The sequence below is a fragment of the Saimiri boliviensis genome, chromosome 9 (genome assembly GCF_048565385.1).
Source record: "Saimiri boliviensis isolate mSaiBol1 chromosome 9, mSaiBol1.pri, whole genome shotgun sequence".
NCBI lineage: Eukaryota > Metazoa > Chordata > Mammalia > Primates > Cebidae > Saimiri > Saimiri boliviensis.
Genome location: NC_133457.1, coordinates 30,643,039 through 30,664,235, shown reverse-complemented (window position 1 = coordinate 30,664,235; position 21,197 = coordinate 30,643,039). Strand labels below are relative to the sequence as shown.

Below are 21,197 nucleotides of genomic sequence, written 5' to 3'. Positions count from 1 at the left end.
TTACCTCTCATGAATTATTTTTATAACATTATTTTAGAGCAAGAATTTCCATGCAAATTGCTTTACATGGATTTTGAATTAATTCTTATTTTCAGAATGCAAATATCCTATTCTTCAAGAGTGAACTCAAGACTACCATAAATAAATTTCATTTGTTTCTCAGCCTGTATTTCAGATTCTCAGACCCAGTGAGAGCATAACTGTGACTGTTAGGAGTAACATACAATTGCTGTATATTTAATTCTAACTTCCTTCCTCTGGTCAAATTTTAGGCTGCCAGGATATCGCAGATGAATTCAGAGCACAGGAGATTGATGGACAGGCCCTTCTCTTGCTAAAAGAAGACCATCTCATGAGTGCAATGAATATCAAGCTAGGCCCAGCCCTGAAGATCTGTGCACGCATCAACTCTCTGAAGGAATCTTAACAGAAACATGAAGCCTTGATAAAACAGCAGTTTTATTCTTCTCATACAAACTTGTAAGGTAAAGGCCTAAATTGGTCTAGAGTATGACACTTACTGTGGTGGATAGCCGAGCACATTGGGACCTCCACATCAAATACTGACATTTCTTATACAGGTATAATAATTCATCGTACATTTTCATAATTAACCATTGGTAAAGTTAATTTTACAGGTTACATGAAACACTGAAAGACTTGTTATAGAGGGCCATGATATTTTTCAAAGAAATGTGTTATACTAGATAATTTTTTTAAAGGTGATGTTTATCATTAATATAAAGAATCCTTTTAAAAGTAATTTAATGATTTACATTTGTCCTGTTTTGATTTGGTTTTCTTATACATTTTTTTCTACCCTATTAGTTTTCTAAAGGTTGTCATGAGAGATATGTTGTGGCATAATTTAGTAGTCCAGTGACAGAATCACATGCAATGAAATCAGTGTACACTTTAAAAAACATGTCTTTTAGACATATGCTTTATCTGTAAAAAAGGAATTGTGTTTTAGTGTGAAGAAAACTGATCTGGAAGTGAAAACAGTTTCTATTCCAAACTTGACCAAGAATTTGGTTTGACTGAGGAAGTTTTCCTCTCAGTTTTTGTACATTTAGAGCAGTGGTTTTCAATAGAGGTCAGTTTTGATCGCCAGGGGACATCTGGCAAGTCTAGAGACATTTTGGTTGTCACAGCTTGAGGGGGTGTTCAGGGGAGGGTTCTAGATACTACTGGTATCTAGGAGATAGAAGCCAGAGATGTTTCTATATATTTTATAATGCACAGGACAGCACACCTCCACTACAAAGAATTATTGGTTCAAAAATGTTAGTAGTGCCAAGGTTGAGAAACTCTGATATAGAAGGAGTGATAAATATTGTTTTCACCCAAAGGGATCTTTTTTAAAAATGGAGCATAGCAAACATACATGATGGAAGTGTTATTCAGATAACATTAATATTCTGTTGAATTATTTTTTTCTAGTTTAACCATGCTAGAAAAAGAAAAAAAATCTGCAAATTGGCCTATAAAATAGGACTGACATACAAGTAATTTAATTCTCAGAAAGTACTAATTCATTCTGATTATCTTTCATACCTCTGTGCTCCTCTGCACTGATGAAGGCATAATATGATTATACCTATGAACCAGTGTACAGCCTTTTCTGGAAAGAAAATAGTTTTTAGTAGATATGTGATTGCTCTTTGGATTTTTTTCTAATGTTGAACATGCTGGGACTAGCTAGAATGCACATTCCTACTTCCTTTACCAAACCTTTGCATGCTTCCTGCAAAGCACTTACCAAGTGAATTCTCTTGAATGATCAGATATAAGTTTGTATGTACATGTTTGAGGAAAACAATTTAAAGCAAAACCTTTTACTGAGCAGTGTTCTATAGAATTATGACACTAAAACAAAATTGTGGAAGCCCTGAAAGCTTTATAGTCCTGGACATCAAAAATTTTATTTCAGATGATGAATGTTTTGTTTTAATCTTGTCTTATATTACCACGATTGAGATATTTTAGTAACTGAAGGAACATACACAGATATTTGGCAGAAGTTGAGTAAGTAGGGGAAAAAGAGTCCGTGAGTTTCAGTCATTTTCATTGCTCTTTTCAGAAAGATTGTGTTCAGCTAGTAGAAGACTAAAGATGTCGCTGAAGACATCACAGATATTATATTTATCTTTTGGCTTTGTGTACATTAGAGAATGTTGATTATTTTTATACAAAAATACAGCGGGTAATTTTTTTAATCTTTAGATGCCTCTTGTTTGAATGTATGCTTTGTGAATTCTTTGTGTAGTAATGTTTTTAAAAAAAAGATGTTTACTGATAGTTACATGTAGGATTAGAATGTGTAATATAAGGCTCATGTTCCAGACCTACAGTAGCTTGTAGTCTGTGTTACATATTTCTTTATATCACATTTTTAATCATTGGATTAAAGTTTCAAGGAAAGCTAGGTACTCTATAATCAGTTTTCATTTATCAGCAGTTTATCATCATGACAGAATTGTCATATGCTTGACTTTTCCCCTCTTCTTGCAATTTCAAAACACAAATAGAGGCTAAGCATTAGTAAGTGACAGCCCACAGTATGAGGGAGGGAGGTGCAATGGAAATCTTGCCTGGAATTAAAACTTCTCCTAGATTATCCACAATTAATACAACATTTATTATTTGGGGATAGACTCCTCCAGCAGTAATGATTACCTCCCATATTACCTATGGCCTTTAAGGCATCAATTTTGAACTGTGTTGTAGGCTTTCCTTTTATTTACTCGCTCCCATAATAGCAGCCAGTCTGCACTTACTGAAAGCCCTGTGCATACCACTGTTGTAAATATTCAGGAGAGGCTTACAAGAGGGGTTTCTCTTGGAGAATACCATATAATCTTAAATTTAGTCCAGATCTCCTGTTGTCCCCACTCAGAATATAGCCATAAAATGCACTTGCTTTTTTCAAGTGAGTTTTTATTTAAATGGCTTGTTTGCTATCACTTGGTAGTTCTCCCATCAGCACAGCTATTTCTTCCAAGATGATTTAATCATCTTAATTTCAAAGCTTCAGTTATATTTAATGGGTATATAGGCAACACTGAACATCCACCTCTCTTCTGAGTTTTTAAAGCACAGTACGTATATAGTTGGGGAAAATATACTTGTTTTCATATCCTTTCATATTACTGCTAATAGTTTTAGGATTTTGGGGAGAGAGAATGACAAACAGAAAGGGAACATGGAGGCTCTTCCTACTTTTGCTACCTAAGTTTGCATTTTCTGACTTCCTTAAAGTGTTGCACTCTGTCCCATTGGGATAAAAAAAACCGTAAGTTTGAAATTTTGCTTTAAGCCTTGTGTTCCTAGGAAAGTTAAACAACTAAGAGAGCTGGTTTGTAAAAATTATTTTTTATATGACATTAACATTCATTAAGCCTTGTGTAGGCATGTGTGAGAGACAGCTATGCAGCTTTGAATAGTCTATATAATATGAGATAGAGTGTTGTCTCGAAACTTGTCACTTTTTAATTAGCATATTATTATTTCCCTGATGGTACTGTTATTTTGCTGTTGAATGCTCTAAACAGAACTTTTTTAAAAGGTGCGGTTTAAGAGCAGTCACCCAGGAGTAGACAAGGTGGAATGGGAGGAAAGAAATGGTAATGCAAAAGCTTGAGAATGGGAAGAGCCAGAGGCGGCTGCCATCATCCTTGTTAGCTTAGCCCACTTCAATACCGAGCACATTTCTGCACTTTTGAAGTGAATATTCATGTTTTACTTAGAAATAATTTCCTTTTATTAGGTATCCCACTGTTGATTTTTGTTTCCTGGTATATCAAAATTCTTAGAACCATATGAAACATAGTTTAACATATAGTATTATTGTGACTATGCCTTTGAATAATTTTTGACATAGCTTATCTTCATCGATCAAGTATAAAATGATAATGAGACACCTCTTCACAAATACATGTCTTAGATTGAATTGAAATGGTTATAGTACCCTGTCTCCCACTGACTTGTTCAGTTCAATGTCTTTACTACATTATGTACATCTTCAGGCTTTTGGTAACACAATGGCACAAGTATGGTAGGGAGGAAATGTAGTCTTAGGCTGTATAGCTATATTAAGTGTGTATAAACAGTTTTTGAAAGAATACACTATTACAGATGTATGTGAATGATGCTGACCTCACAGCCATATCCAGTGGATGAAACTGACTGGACACAATGTTAAAATGTTTTAAAGATATATTTTCAACCAGAACAGCCTGATTATAGTTTGTGGTTTAAAGATTCTTACCTTGGTTGAATTGCAGGAACACGTGCAGCCTACGGGCATTGAGCATTAGCTAATGGCATGAAAGGGCCTCATCTCACTACCACTCTGAGGCCTCTAGCTCCAAGAAAACTGCATAAAAACTTATTTCTTTGAGATATCTTTGTCTCAAAATCCTTAGAGAGGATTTTGTATTGGGGATAACTTTAGGAAGGGAGGTAGCTGGGGCAGGACTTTCTGGTACCTGACAGTCATGTTCCAGAGCAACCTCTGGGCAGTGGAAACTGGCCCATCTGTGCAAAATATTTGCTCGATCTGTTTCTTGTGTGCCACATACGTAAAGCGGGGCCCTGAGGAAGGTTTTCTAGAGGGAAGTATAGGGAAATAGAGGAGGAGACAAGTAGGAGGAACAAAGCATTTCAGACCCAAGAAGATAGAGGTTATTTAGGATAGATACGGCTTTCATCCACAGTTCAAAATAATACATTTTAGTTGTTAGATGCCAGTTATAGCAATACGTAGGTTATAGTTTTTATATGTCAGGAAATCAGACTCATTCTTTCACTCTCTATACCCACTGTCTCCATGCTTAGGAGCCTGGATATTAATAGCTACAATGATATATAAGTTAGTGATTTTTGATTTCTGAAAAAGGTAGCAGCCTTTTATTATAGTTGGAGAATATTTGTCAAAAATTCAAAGGTTGTTAAAATTGAGATGCCAGAATGATACCACAGTTGAATCACCTCTGTAGCTTGTTACGGAGAGGCATTTTAAGGTATTTTATTTGTTAGGTTGTGTCTCCGTCTAAGAATTGGGAAAAGTAAGAGCTATAGGTTTCATTTTCCTAGTCTGGATTTCAGTAAACACAAGCCTACCTCTGCTGCTTTCGTGCACAGCAGTGTGGATCATGAACTGTTTACCCACATTCATCAATATTGGTATTTTATAAATCTACTTAGAGCATTTTTATTTCATCTCAAAGATTGTGATCTAATTTAGATAAGCACAAATACAGTATTAGGAAAAGTAAATATGCAGTCTTACTAACATTTAATTTCAACATGTTATGCTGTATATCTTTTTAAAAAATTATTTGGGGCTACCTGTGGTGGCTCACACCTGTAATCACAGCACTTTGGGAGGCCAAGGCAGGTGGGTCATCTGAGGTCAGGAGTTTGAGACCAGCCTGACCAATATAGTGAAACCCCATCTCTACTAAAAATACAAAAATTAGCTGGGCATGGTGGCGTGCATCTGTAGTCCTAGCTACTTGGGAGGCTGAGACAGGAGAATTGCTTGAACCTAGATGACGGAGGTTGCAGTGAGCCGAGATCACGCCACTGCACTCCAGCCTGGATGACAGAGCGAGACTCCGTCTCAAAAAAAAAAAAAAAAAAAATCTTTGGGAAGATAGGTCCTCTTTTGTTAGAAATTCATAAAATGTGTCCTTATATAGTTTTGTTCACAGCAGTTATATAAGCTTTCTTCAAATAAAAACAGTTTAGATTACCTTATTTGGAAAAAGAATTTCCTAAATTTTTAGGAATTTTCAATGTTTTACATATTAGTTTTTAGAACCTAATCCATTTTAAAATTGTACTATGAGAAAGCCTTTTTTGGAAAGTCATAAAGCATTAATACAAATATAATTATTACTATCACATTCCAGAGAAAATATGGCTTTTTCTAAACTTTCAATTTAGAAAACACACATTAAAGGGGAATCCCTGCCCTCCTTTTCAGCTCTGAAGACCAGCTTTTCTAATGCACACTCCTCCATTCTACTCAGACACATGCACAGACCCCTTCCAAGTGTCATGTTTATAGGAACTTTTGGGAAATGTTTTCCACAGATGTTTTATTTTTTCCCTTTTATAGTTTGTTGACATTTAATTTTATTTAAAGATGACAATTTTAATCTGAAATGTTAAAGAAGAGGTACAACATAATGAGGTTCTAGCTAGCTTTATACTTTGGAAAAATATTTTTTTTCTACTGCTTTTTACAAGTACCAGTCGTCAGTGATACTGGTGGTCTTCAGTATGAATCCATAGAAAGAAAACAAAACATGTTGTTTAAAAGAAGCAGAGTAGGGAATGAATTTTAATTTGGGAAAAATCAGTATAATTTAAAAACACTATTACACTAACATGGCAAGGTGTTAAAGAGTAAGGTAACAAGTACTTTTAGAGCACCTGTTTAAATTTACTCCAGTAGTCATCTTAAGGATTGATAGTTACCATCATTTATTGGCCTAAAAGTTATATTTCATGGAATATTATCAGTGTTAAATCCATGCTTTGTGGAGCTTTAACTGACAGTGGTGAAAAAGGTGGTGTTTATGAGAGAGTGGTGAGGCATCTCATCATTAGTGAAGTTAAACATCGACCTGTTTTTAGAATTTTTTAGTCTTGCCTCAAGTAAACCAGAAGTATCTAGTGTTTAAATCTTTAAAATGCTTCTCTTAAAAGTATTTTTTGTTTTGGGTAGTGTTAAATAATCAGTAAATAATCTACTTCAGTAGTAAATAATAGATGAATTAAGATGATGAGTAAGGATACAACACACTGGTTTGGCGACTGGGGTTTTAGTTCAGTGGGTTAGCTCTGTGTGACATGTTGAGCAGTTACTCGGCTTTTTTAACAGCTTCCAGATACACCATATGGCGCCTGTACTATTCAAATGTTGATTTTGGTTTAATTCCTCTTTAAGGTACGTCCCAGGTCTAAAACTATGATTGTAGGCCATGTAATGGGGTTGCTCTTACTTTATTCTCTTTCCCTTTTTAAGGGTTTATTTTATACTTACTAAGCATCCATTTCTTGGTTCACCTAGAATCTTTGTTCTCCTAAGAATTAAAGTAGAAAATTCATACGTAACAAGCAAATGAGGACATTTTCCTAAATTCTCCTTACTGGTTAGCTACTGAATATATGAACACATATGAATATTGTCATTCAAGTATTTATATTCATTTAGCAAACATTTGAACACTTATATGTGTAGTGTGTGGTATCCATGACTTGAAGAACTAGTAATTACTAAGTAATATTTTCCCCAAAAAATTCATTGTGGCTTAAATAAATATGGACATAATCACTACTTAACATACTGAGAGGGAATCTTAATAAACTTGGAACTGGGAGGGAATATTTTTATGCATTGGGTAAAGGGTTAGGCTAGATGATATCTAAGGGGTCTGAGTGAATCATATCGTAATTTTTATAACACAGTACACATGCTAAACACCAATTGGCCCTATACCTGATTAAGTTACAAAATTAAGGAGACTTAACATTAAGGACTTCACGTGTTGACACTGTGGTGACAGCCCATATTTCATGGCATTATTTTGACACTTGAATCTGTTCCAGAGTCGTTGCTATACAAGGCATGTGGCAGAACAAAAAAAAGCTAGTGTTGATATTGTACGTTTTTAACTACAGCTTTTTTTTTTTTTTTTTGAGACAGTTTTGCTCTGTCATGCAGGCTACAGTGCAGTGGTGCAATCTTGGCTCACTGCAACCTCTGCCTCCCAGGTTCAAGTGATTCTTTTGCCTCAGCCTTCTAAGTAGCTGGGATTACAGGCCTCTACCACAGCACCTGGCTAATTTTTCTATTTTTAGTAGAGACAGTGTTTCACCATGTTGGCCAGGTTGGTCTCGAACTCCTGACCTCAACTGGTTCACCTGCTTCAGCCCCGGAAACTGCTGGGATTACAGGCGTGAGCCACTGCGCACCCGTCTAACAGTGTAGTAACTTTCTAAAACTGAAAAATCTCAAAGTAGATCACTGGAACAGACGTGTTCATTGATACTTTGTTTTTAAATTAAGAAAGATTACACTAAATAAAAGTTAACTGTATTTTAAGCTGTTATAAATATCCACCTTTTAAAGATATGTAAGAACAAGTAATATTCTAGAAAGCACATATATTATGTAGTAAAAGGGCATCCTTTAAAATGCAGAACTGGTAAACATAAAACAGTTCCATGCTTGAATTGGTTAGTATCTGGGGGGTAAATATTGAACGGGAGAATCATTTATTGGGTTAAGGGTCCATTCCTGTCACTCTGGGATGCTGTGAACCACATTGTAATTCCTGTTGACACAGCTTTACATATTAACATCAGTTGATACTAACATTCTCCATAAAGATACAGTATGAAAATATCTATTAAAAAGTCTGTTAATCATTTTCGCAGTTTTTGTTTTGAGACGGAATCTCGCTGTCACCCAGGCTGGAGTGCGGTGGTGTGAGTGCTCACTGCAACCTCCGCCTCCCGGGTTCAAGCGATTCTGCCACCTCGGCCTCCTGAGTAGCTGAGATTGCAAGTGCACGCCACTACACCTGGCTAATTTTTTGTAGTTTTTAGTAGAGATGGGGTTTTACCATATTGGCCAGTCTTTGTTTTTCCTATAGGGGAAAAAGTTAAAATAAGTTCCAAAAAGTATCCTAAAAGTAAGGATTGTGCTTGTAATAAAGGTTGGATAGGTGGGTACTGACAGTGGTGGCAGGAATTTCAAGCCTCTATTAAATTAGTACTTTGTCTTTTAATTAAAATTTTGTTAATTTTAACAAAGACCAATTGTTGTGATAAACTGGTGTTTTTTTGGATACTTCAAGCACATGTTAACCGGTTTTTTAAATTCCTCCTTTTGGTTCCTCCCATTGTTCTAAAATAGAACTTTCATATTATTAAAACCTCAAAAGATGATCCACCCAGGATGAACAAAGATCACCAAGGGGAAAGAAAACATTTTTTATCTTTACAGATAACAAATGTTAAGATTATATATAGATGTATTCTCTACATTGGATATTGTATTAGAATCCTCCTTACAAGAAATGGAATAGTTTTTAGCACTCTTAGGATTAGAGTTCCTAGATTGGTGTTGATAGCTACAGTTTTAAAATGTATAACCTGAAAATGAAGGTTAATTTTGCATTGTAAGAGCACATTTGATCTATGTAAAAAGTGTCCATTTGGTGTATTTTTTTAAAAAAGAGAAAGCACTTTCATATTAAGTAGCATGTGTATGAATTTAGATTTTCATATTTGTTGTGTCTGTATTCAGTGAGGTAATCAATGTTTGTTGATGGCAACATTAACTATTAAATTAAAGCACCTTATACTCTGCTGCTTAACTTGCTTGTAATTGCACCTTTGTTACCTGCACATTTTCATATAGAATATTGTTAACATTGCTTCATGTGGGTCTGGATGGAAGATTAGTGGGCCTACAGGATCATTTATTTATATTGTTTATATTACAATAATATATTGTAGACCAGTTGTAAGTTCATTTCTTTACAAATAAAAGCCTCTTCCATTTGGCTGGTCTATGCAATAATTTTTTTTCTTTAAGCTTATGAGACATGGGGAATCCTCTGTGTAAACAAAAGCTCAGTGAGATTTGAAATGGTTTTAAAATCTGATTTAAAATCTGCAGAGTATAAGTCTTTACTAAGTTCAATATATTTAAACATATTTCAGTCCCGTATTCGGCCAACAACTAGAAGGCAATATATTTAGAGGAGAAAGTAGCAGAAGGAAAGAGGGCCAGGTTTAAATGTTCTAAACTGTTTAAATACACCTTGATGTTCCCTCAAACATAGGATTACTTATCCTAAACTTTGTCTCTCATTTGGTTTTTATAGAATAATATCATTTTTATTCTTGTTTTCTCTTAAGTATTTTTTAACAGTGTACCAGCCATTATAGTGGTTCTTTCTCTTCCCTGCCGTGTCTTCTGTTAACAGACCCTGATCATAGAGAGGTGGACATATGACTGAAGTCAGGTTGAACAGTCATTCCCTGGGACTGTATATTTGAAGTTAGGAGATGCTTTAAGTTGGAATTACAAAAGCCCTGAGATGCTGGCAGCCAGAACACCCACTTTGTGGACACAAAAAATGGAAACTGACAACTCAGAGAGATTCTCCTGGTAGTTTACCAAGTTGTTTCCAGTATCCAGCTTGCTCTTAGAATGGCTCAGGGTGAGTGTATTACATGCAACTCGAAGAATTCCTGACTGTCCAGCAGCATTTCAACTTGTCTTTATAGATGGGTAGAGCTAATTAAAAAGACTTATTCATTATAGCCCTATAAAGCCATAACATGTTCATGGGCATTGGATATTTTCAAGTGAAAAATAACAAACAACAGTCTTCACATTTGACTCTGAAACAACCTATTCTTTTGAGAACAGTCAGTGGCACCAATGAAAGGCAGTGTAATATAGTGGCAAAGAGCAAGAACTCTGGACCAGAATTCTGGTTTTCCATCCCAGCTTTCCCAATGTCTAGTTGTATGATGGTGAGTTTCTTAATTTTGATGTTTAAATTTCCTCATGTGTAAGAAGGGGATGATAACAGTACCTGTCAGAGTTGCTGTGTGGATTAAATCAGTTGCTGTAGACAGAACACTTAAGACAGTACCTGGCACACAGGAAACATTTCCTAAATCTTTTTGCTATTATTCGTGTTCCATAGCACTTGTTATAGGCATTTTTTCAAATAATGGGAAGAAACTATTTGTGGATCATAAACTTAATTTTGTGGATCACAACCAGCATTTAAAAAATGACACCAAAAAACATTTGCATGAATTTGCATCATATGTAAGGGTAAGTATTGACATGTAAACATGTACATATTAATCTGAGTCATGTTAAAAATCTTTCCATAAATATAAAACCACAAATTTAGAAAAAGCTAGGTTTAGATTTATGTAATATAGTATTTATAAATGGTGATTAAAATATCTATATAGCTTAGTTCCTAAAGTAACTTAAGATTATTCTGCCAGTCATATTGTTTTACTCCAGTGAAGCAACTCTGCCCATCCACTGGGGCAGGTCTGGCCATGTCTGAAGACATTTTTGATTGATTGTTTCTAGTGGGCGGAGGGCAGGGATGCTGCTCAAGTGCCCCACAACAGAAAATTAACCAACCCCAAATGTCTGTCAGTAGTGCCGAGGAATGTCTGCTTTTACGTGTGATGCATTGCCAATGCGATTATGATGTGACATGCAAGTATTTGATATATAAGTTATAATATGAAAATGAATCTGCTGAGTCATGGAAAGAGACCTAGCCACTACTCCCAGTTCTGTAAGGTGAGCAACCAAAACTCTCTTCTTCCGGGAACATTTGCATTAAGAACAGAGATACACTTTTTAAAATTAGCTAAATTTAAAATGAGCTAATCTTCCTCTTACATTGAACTTTATACCAAATCATTTTAAGAGCAGTTTTTATTTTCTTGCTGTCATTTGAACATTTAATAAAAATGTTTATTTAGGTTGATACCTTAAAGTGGTCAGTGAAATCTCAGATTTACATCCAGTAGTTTTTTGGGGTAACACAAACATCAGTATAGCCAAATGTTAACTCATTTCACTTTTCGTGTTAATAACAAATTAATATAGTGTCCCTTAATAAGTATAAAAACGTCTTGGAATTCTTTTGTTTTTAAAATAAAACATTCTTTAATAAGTAGTATCATAGCCCCAAAAGACACATTCTGAAAAGGTATCAAAGTTAAGGGGCAAAGCTTTAGTTGAGTTTATTTTTTAGTAAGTCCTGAGTTCTGTTTGTAAAATTATGACCTTGTTATAGCTGTAACTTTTACTTCATAATATTAACAAGTCACTATTGATAGAGGTTTTTCAGTTTGCTCAAAATTAGGAATTGTAAGTGGAATGAAGCAGCACTTCCAGTTGACAAATGGGTCCAAAGGTAACTCGATGTCTCTTAAATTAAGTTTGTGACAATTAAACCAATACACTGTAGCAATGAGAAAACTGTTAACAAAGTACAACCAGGGTATATTCATCTCAATATATGCTGGAATCTGTGCTTTAAATAAAAGAATGATTACCTGAAGTAGTACAAATGGTAACCAGGTACCGAGAAAACAGACAGTGAGCTTGGATAAGAATATTTTTTTATATCTCACAGTATAACTGGAGTGGGATGAAAAAGGAAAATATAAGATAGTTTCGTTCATATAGGAAGTTATCTTAACAGCCTGTACCAAAGTAGTAACTTCTTCCCAAGAGGTTATGAAAGCTACAAGTAAAATCATCACCATGAAAAATGATATCCAGTAACTCTGAATGCTGACATAGAAAGGACAGTGATGAGAATAAGCATTCTGTGGCTTCAGGCTTTGGTAGATGGTTGGATCTCCCAAAACATAAGCAAGGACTGAAATCCAAATTAAAATTACTGTAAAGAAATAAAACAATTTTTGACACTTAAATGAAAGCTTGGTTGTTTTAGAGAAACTCAGGCAATAATCTATACAAGCTATCAGGAAAACTGGATAATGCAAAAAGCCATAAGTTAAGGAAATAATTTCAGTAAATAGACAGATGTGGTATTTAGTAAATCTAATGCTTAAAAGTATGAAATCCCTGAAATACAATAAAATGGAAATGTTTACCAAAAGTAAAAAATCAACGAATGCTAGTGAAATGCAAAAATATTCCATAAAATTTTGACAGGTGTTTTTTCTTCTCATTACTAGTGTGAGAATATTTAATAATATTTTCCCAAGTATGATCAAGAATAGCAGACAGTTGATATCTAGGGGCTGGTTTGTTTGATGTAACTGGTACTGAAAAGAGCAGTTCTCTGAAGAGAGAGCAGTCATATTTTCAGTTAAATTTCAAGAAGACCTGCTGAAATGCACATAAAACATGGCTTCCTTTATTTTCCATCCCTGCAAAAAAAAAAAGTGAAAAGAAAACCTTAATGTAATCTATTTTGAAACTTTACAAAGCAGGCACCACTATTCTAAAAATTCTACTTCGATCATTTCCCCAAGTGGTTAAATATATGAATAGGAGGTACATGTCTCATAATACTTACAGAATACAGAACATAAGAAGAATCAATGTGTATACTTTGGTCATTTTTTTGAGACCCAGATGGTCTAGAACTCAGATTTTTAAAACAAAATGTTATATATAAATTACTAACTTCTATATATAAGTACAGGTTTTAACAACTTACAGGGAGAGAAATAATTTTATCTACCACAGCCAAAACTCATGCTTAAAATAGAAGCTTGGTAGCAATACGCAGAACCACCACATAGAGCTTTTAACCCCGCCTCACTCTAACTCAGACAACATGACCCCAGTTCCCTTTTTTGTCCATTTAGAGGCTATGCTTATGGGGCCCCTTAACACAATTTCAAAGCTTTTTAGTTGCAGAATCCTTCAGATTAAATCTTTCCCTGAAGCTCTGAAAACAGGTAGTTTCAGCTGAAAATAATGGGAACATAGGTAAAGGAAAGAAAAGGATTTATCTTCTGGATATGGTCTTACAGGTATGGCATGTGGAGAGACAGGAGAATACAGGGAAGGAACAGGGACTCAGTATGGAGACATGAGAACATTAGGAAGCGGTAGGTAAAGGCAAAGGAACAGGAGTTGAGGCTTCAGTGATAAATGCATTTGAAAGCAGGAAAACAAGATTATGATGAAAGGAAGGAAATTCAGGAAACACAGGCTTAAAAAAAACTGAGTTGACCCAAACTTTTAATACTATTCAATCCAATATTTATCAATGACAACAACAGCAAAAACTCAAAAATGACAAGACAACAAACCCAACCACAAATGTCAACAACTGGAAATGGGTTCAGAACAACACAGGTTGGCTGGGCGTGGTGGCTCTTGCGTGAAATCCCAACACTTTGGGAGGCCAAGGCGGGAGGATGGCTTGAGCCCAGGAGTTGGAGACCAGCTTAAGCAACATAGGGAGCTGCCTCTACCCAAAAAAAAAAAAAAAAAAAAAAAAAATTACCTGGGCATGGTGATGCACACCTGTGGTTCCAGCCACTTGAGAGGCTGAGGTGGGAGGGCTGCTTGAGCCTGGTAGGTCAAGGCTACAGGGAGCCACTGAACTGCAGCCTGAGTGACAGAGCAAGACCCTATCTCAAAAAAGAAACAAAACACAGGTTGAGTATTCCTTATCAGAAATGCTTGGGACCAGAAGCATTTTGGATTTTGAATGCATCCCTAATCCCAAAATCCCAAATCCAAAATCACTTTTTTTTTTTTTTTTTGAGACGGAGTTTCGCTCTCGTTACCCAGGCTGGAGTGCAATGGCGCGATCTCAGCTCACTGCAACCTCTGCCTCCTGGGTTCAGGCAATTCTCCTGCCTCAGCCTCCTGAGTAGCTGGGATTACAGGCATGGTCAGCTAATTTTTTTTTTTTTTTGTATTTTTAGTAGAGACAGGGTTTCACTCTGTTGACTATGGTCTCGATCTCTTGACCTTGTGATCCACCCGCCTCGGCCTCCCAAAGTGCTGGGATTACAGGCTTCAGCCACTGCGCCCGGCCCAAAATCACTTTCATTTGAGCATCATGGCAGTGCTCAAGAAGTTTTGGATTTTGGAACATTTCAGATTTTTGGATTAGGGACACTCACCCTGGATATGGTAATCTTTACATATGCAGCCATTTAAAAATTGTTTCTCTGGACAGAAGGGAGACTTCGTTTTCATATTTTTCACTCTACCTTCACTTAAATTTTAAGCCTTGTGTATTTGGTACATGTTAAAGTCATGATAAATTTCTACAGTACATTAAGTGAAATGCAGGTTACAAAATTATGCAGCAACGTGTCATGTAACAAATACATAGAAAAAGGCTAAACGGTACATAGGAAGTTATCAATACAGTAGTAGTAGTATACTGTTTCTCAAATTTTAAGGAAAAAAATGGAATATTGATTCTGAAAACTGAAAAAATTAAATTTGCCTAAAAACGGATCACTGATTATTAATTTTGTCTGAAGGTAAAGAAATCAGTGTGATAACAGTAAAAACATGGAACCAATCCAAATGCCCATCAGTGACAGACTGGATAAAGAAAATGTAGTACATATATACCGTGGAATACTATGCAGCCATAAAAAAGGCAACCATGTTTTACAGGAACATGGATGGAGCTGGAGGCCATCATCCTTAGCAAGCTAATGGCAGGAACAAAAAACCAAATACTGCATGTTTTCATTATAAATGGGAGCTAAATGATGAGAACTGATGGACACAAAGGGAACGACAGACACTGAGGTCTGCCTGAGGGTGGTGGGGGGGAGGAGGAAGAGGAGCAGAAAAGATGACTATTGGGTACTAGACTTAGTACCTGGGTGACAAAATAATCTGTGCAAAAATCACCATGATACGAGTTTACCTATATAACAAATCTGCACGTGTACCCCTGAGCCTAAAATAAAAATTAAAAAATCAGTGTGAGAGAGGGCTATCGGTTTTGATGACAGATTGAACCATTACTCTCATGGCCATATATCTGTCATAAGATAACTTATTAAGGTATACAAGTAATGAATCTACTTAAATGTGTATATGTGTAAAGGCAATTATGAAATACAAAATCTATTTTCATATAAAAGACTCAAACAAATGCTTCCCACACTCAAGTTTTTTCCCCTATATTCAAACATACTACAGTTTAACTTGTTCCTATCTAAAAAAGTTCCATTCCAGATTAGATATACAAGAGCACAGAAATGTAGCTGCCGACGTGACAGATGCCATTGGTCTTACAGGTGGTGTCGCCTGAATAAAGCAGCCAAGATGAGTAAGACCATATGAAGTCTCCCTTGTGCCAAAAACAAAAAAGGCTTAGTTTTAAACAACTAATGCTGGTTTAAAATTAGGGTGAGGAAATCGTGTGGATTCATATTTATAAAGACCCATTTTTCCGAAATGTAACTTTAGGATAAAATAATAGAATCAACTGTCTCACATGATTTTAACCTTTATAACTCCTAAAGTAAGGAAAGTCAAGTCAGGCTGGGGGCCGTGGCTCATACCTGTAATCTCAGCACTTCGGGAGGCGAAGGTGGGTAGATCACTTGAGCTCAGGAGTTCAAGATCAGCCTGGGCAACATGGTGAAACCCAGTCTCTACAAAAAAGAAATACAAAAATTAGTCAGTGTGGTAGTGGGAGCCTGTAGTTCCAGCTACTTGGAAGGCAGAGGTGGGAGGATCACCTAAGCCCAGGAGATTGAGGCTGTGGTGAGCCAAGATCCTGCCACTGTATTCCAGCCTGGGTGCCAGATCGAGACACTGTCGCAAAGAGAAAAGCTAAAGAGGCAAGATCCAAGGGATGATTTCCAAGTTTCCATTTCATCATTGACTCTCACAGGTGGGGCACCTGGAAGATGAGAAAAGCAGGGAGGAGGAGGACCCGGAGGGAGGACCCTTGCGTCTCCCTAAGGGATAAGGAAGGTCCACAGAGGAGGAAGAGAATCAGCCACAGCTACCAAGGCATGAACCAAGAACCTCTTCAGAAGATAACTAGAAGAAAGAAAACATTGCCCAACATGGAATATGTAAGAGAATCATAAAACTAGGAAGAAAAGTAAGACCAGGGAAGATAGGCTACTTGAGGCAACAAAAAGTAAAAGGAAGAAACTGGAAAACAAGACTTTGGCCAACTGACAGTGGTTCCTGAATACCACGATCATGGAAATGAACCAGAGCTTGCTTAGATGAAACCAGTTTTATATACTCTACCCTAATTACCCCATAAACCACCATAAGTGTTCAAAATTCCAATATTTTGTTTTTTAAAACAACTCCCTGGACAACACAGAAATCTGTTGATAAGCTACCCGAATTTTCCCTTGAAAATTGTTCACAGTAAATATAGGGGCTCAGATTTCTAAGATCTGGTCCTTTTCCTGCATGATTTTTAAAACTACTTGTGAATCAACTCTCATGCAACCTGAAAAGTTAATGTGAAAGTCCTTTTCAAAGTATCTTGCTTTACAATCTGGCCCAGTTTGGAGGTATTAGCAGGGCCTCAGGGAAACAAACCATGATTCCTTTTCACTGACCCAGTCTCTGTTTTTCTCTTTGTAACCCAATTAATTCTTAAGAATTTGCATACTTACTCTCCAGTAGGTCTTCCTGGACTGATGATCTTTCTATTTAACTTCAGGTTTACTGCCTTCAATTATGTTATTTTTGGTTCCTTGCATTTCATTTTGCTATACCAAAATGCCATGTGAGTAAGCTCTATGTGAAAGACAGAAAACAAAATGAGACATCATTAAGAGCTATCTTAATAGCCAGAGTCCAGTTAAACTGGTTCCAGATCATTGCTTAGAAAAACCATAACTTTTTGTGAGACTGAAGCCAGTAACTAACTGCTTACATTCTTTGTATCTTCCTTGCAAAAGGAAGGAAGAGGATATTTGGATAGAAAGCACACCAAGATGGAGAGATGGATGCATATACTACATTTATTTAAGAAAATCTTGCTTTATAGCTTTCACCCACAGGATAAAGCACCAGTCCTCCAAGTGTTTGGTTTCAGGATCCTTTGACCCTTGTGGCATGTTAACTAACATAAATAACAAGTTACTCTATTTTACCAAACAATAAAACGAGTGAGCAGAGTGACATTGTTTCACATTTCACAACTTGCTTTTAGTATCTGGCAATAATAGCAGACAGCTGAGTTCTCATCTATACCGGGTCTGTCCTGAAGACCCTGGCTGAGACAGATGAAAGGAGTACTCAGACACAGGTGTGCAGTGTAAGAACAGCTAGGGGGCTGCCCAGCACTAGTGGCCGAAGAGAGCAGCCTCGAACAGCTGGAGCTGCTTGGTTTTATTCAGTGCAGACATAATGCTGGAGCAAACAAAATCTGGGTGTAATTAACATTACTGTTCCCCCTTTCAGGGAGCAGTCACTGGCTCACTTGAATGATCAAAGGTTTGCAACATAAGCAAACAAGCCTATTTAAGATAAATTCCCCTACACTTCCTTGTGCCTACTCCTTGCCCTCTGTCTCAACTCAAGGTCGGAGAACAGCTGCCTTCAGTTTATTCTCCCCCCAAAGCTATGCAGAGCCTTCCAACCTTTCCAAAGGCCCGCTCCTTTCCCCACCACTGTACACATCCACATTTAATCAGCTGAAATACCACACATCATGTAGCTTCTAGAAAGTCATCTGTACATTCATAAGAGTTGGAAAGTTAAAGTAAAAAAACTTCCAAGTGTTATAATCAGTTGTGTTGCACAATTTCATGCAATCTTAGGAAAGTTTAGGAAAACCATGTGCGTTAAACGGGACGGGAGATAAACAGTTAACATGAACACTGGTTTACTGTTGTGTAGAAAGTGGAATTCATACTGCAGTTGTATTTGGTGAGCCTGGTAAGTGGAGAAAGCCTGTGGTAGATAAGCCTTAGCAGGTGTTTTACATACTGTTTTTCTAATTAACAACAGTCATAAAAGGTACATATAATTTTTCCCCGTGAGGAAACAGGCTTATGGTTAATAAGCACATTTCCCTAGGTAAAGTTCAACCTCAAGTCTGACTTCAAAGGTCATGTTCTTCAGTAAGCCACAATTACGGCTTAACTCACAACCAGAAATGTAGAAAAAGACCCAATATATGTAAGTGAAAGTGCTTTCTCAAAAAGCAACATCTGGCCAGGTGTGGTGGCTAATGCCTATAATTGCAGCACTCTGGGAGGCCAGGTAGGGGATCACCTAAGGCCAGGAGTTCAAGAACAACCTGGACAACATGATGAAAACCTGTCTTTATTAAAAATACAAAAATTATCTGGGCATGGTAGCAGATGCCTGTAATCCCAGCTACCCAGCAGGCTGAGGCAGGAGAATCACTTGAACCCGGGATGGGGAGGTTGCAGTGAGCCGAGATTGTTGCTGTACCACTGCACTCCAGCCTGAGCAACAGAGTAAGACTCTGTCTCAAAAAATAACAAAAACATAAAAAAGCAACATCCAAATAACACTAACTGCATTGATTACCGATACACATACAATCATGACTTGACTATCCATTTGGATAACATAATTTTATTCCTCCAAAAGGTAAATATAAACTTTGAGGAGTTTGTATTTGAAATGTGGTCTTTACTTGATATCGCATCCAAATTCAGTGGAAAAAAATAAAACGTCACTCAACTCTGATAATAATGTGCGTTCATTCATTTGCACAGTACAATTATATTCAATGTAGGAAATTAAGAAAATACAGAAATGTTTTTATTGTACTTTTTAAAAAATAGGTTATATAATTTTCATGATGCAAAACTTGAGTGACAGAAGTGTATGACAGTGAAAATGACCTGTGCCACCCAATCCTCCAGCATCCCTACCCTGCCCAGCGCTATCTAGCCCAGTTTCCCTCCCTAGATAACAACCACTAAAACCAGTTATTTCTATATATTTCCAGAGATAGTCTAAAGCAAGGTTTTAAAAAGAAATTTGAAATTTCCTTATTAAGAACTAGCGAGAGATTCTTGATTTGTCCTTTCCTGCCTGATTTTTTTTTTTTTTTTTTAAGAGATGGAGTTTCGCCGTGTTGGCCAGGCTGGTCTCAAACTCCTGACCTCAGGTGATCCGCCTGCCTCAGCCTCCCAAAGTGCTAGGATTACAGGCGTGAGCCACTGCGCCCGGCCTTCCTGTCTGATTTATACGCTGATAAAATCTGATGAAAGAAGCACAAAGGAGAACACAACCAAGAATTAATCAGTGGTCTGCCACATGGAGCAATTCCCGCCAACCCAACATAAGGTTGGTGATAAGGAAGGCCAGTGAGGCCAGGCAGAAGACAGCAAGTAGGGGTTATCCCGGGGTAGGGGATCGGTGATTCTTTTCTCCTTCAGTATAGAATTATAGTGCTCACCCATATGCCTTCTTCTTCTCTGCTGCTACCCATGAAGGATTTTTGTTCTTTGATCCCTACAGTTAATGGGTTATCAGGCCAAAACATTTAATTGCAGATGAGTGGCGCTTCAGTGTTTTCTTCCCCATCATGAGTTGAGGAGTAGGGGAGGCAGTGCAATCCAGATGATACATTACAAGATGGTGAAGCCTCTGTCAACCTGGGCCCTTAAGTGACCGTGGGGAAGCACAGCCCCTGGAGATTCACAATGGGTGTATATTACGAGCAAGAAATAAACCTTTGTTGCATTAAGTCAACAGAATTTGGCCTATCCTGACTAATACCATTCCTTATTATTTAATCTCTATATTCTTGGAATTTTTTTTTGAGATGGAGTCTCTGTTGCCCAGGCTGGAGTGCTGCGATGTGATCTTGGCTCACTGCAGCCTCTGCCTCCCAGGTTCAAGTGATTCTCCTGCCTCGGCCTCCTGAGTAGCTGGGATTACAGGTGTGCGCCACCATGCCCGGCTAATGTTTTTTGTATTTTTAGTAGAGATGGGGTTTCATCATGTTGGTCAGGCTGGTCTCGAACTCCTGACCTCGTGATCTGCCTGCCTTGGCCTCCCAGAGTGCTGGGATTACAGGTGTGAGCCACTGCACCTGGCCCCTTTGAAATTTTTTTTTTAACAGCCGGACGCAGTGGCTCACGCCTGTAATCCTAGCACTTTGGGAGGCCGAGGTGGGTGGATCACCTGAGGTCAGGAGTTCAAGACCAGCCTAGCTATCATGGTGAAACCCCATCTTAAAAAAAAAAAAATTTAAACAGCATGTATTATTTATGTTACCAGGGAAAAAAAAGCTACAGTAGAAAAAATACTTTTAAAAAGCCACAATACAAATGTAAGAATATTGGTAAAAAGTCAAAATTCAATTTTAATTTTTAATATATTTGTAAAAGTCGTTGTATTTTGCATTTTTCATTCTGGTATTCTTTTGTTTTTGTTTTTAGAGATGGAGTTTTGCTCTTGTTGTCCAGGCTGGAGTACAGTGGTACAATCTCCCCTCATTGCAACCTCTTCCTCTCGGGCTCAAGTGATTCTCCTGCCTCAGCCTGTCTAGTAGCAGGGATTACAGGCATGCACCACCACGCCCAGCTAATTTTTGTTATTTTTAGTAGAGACAGGGTTTCACCATGTTGGCCATGCCTCAGCCTCCCAAAGTGTTGGGATTACAGGTGGAGCCACTGTGCCT

At 37.2% G+C, this 21,197-nt stretch overlaps 2 protein-coding genes across 22 annotated transcripts in view; one reads left to right on the top strand and one right to left on the bottom strand.

Moving 5' to 3' along the window:
• Positions 1-9,587, top strand: part of PHC3 (polyhomeotic homolog 3) — a 101,162-nt gene extending 91,575 nt beyond the window's left edge. For 8 of the 10 annotated variants that reach the window (XM_074405645.1, XM_074405644.1, XM_074405643.1 and 5 more), the window contains one exon: positions 273-9,587. In XM_074405645.1, the coding sequence (XP_074261746.1) occupies positions 273-427 (155 nt within the window). In that variant the 3' untranslated portion in view covers positions 428-9,587. The remainder of the gene's footprint in view (positions 1-272) is intronic. The other 2 variants (XR_012519178.1, XR_012519179.1) reach the window with 2 other exon arrangements.
• GPR160 (G protein-coupled receptor 160) overlaps positions 9,583-21,197 on the bottom strand; it is a 59,165-nt gene continuing 47,550 nt past the window's right edge. For 5 of the 12 annotated variants that reach the window (XM_074405653.1, XM_074405651.1, XM_074405648.1 and 2 more), the window contains 4 exons: positions 17,197-17,320; positions 16,111-16,203; positions 14,073-14,199; positions 9,583-12,981 (listed from right to left, as the gene is read on the bottom strand). In XM_074405653.1, coding sequence (XP_074261754.1) covers positions 11,896-12,912 — 1,017 coding nt within the window. In that variant the 5' untranslated portion in view covers positions 12,913-12,981; positions 14,073-14,199; positions 16,111-16,203; positions 17,197-17,320 and the 3' untranslated portion in view covers positions 9,583-11,895. Of the gene's footprint in view, positions 12,982-14,072; positions 14,204-16,110; positions 16,204-17,196; positions 20,619-21,197 lie in introns of those variants that run through there. The other 7 variants (XM_074405655.1, XM_074405649.1, XM_074405650.1 and 4 more) reach the window with 7 other exon arrangements.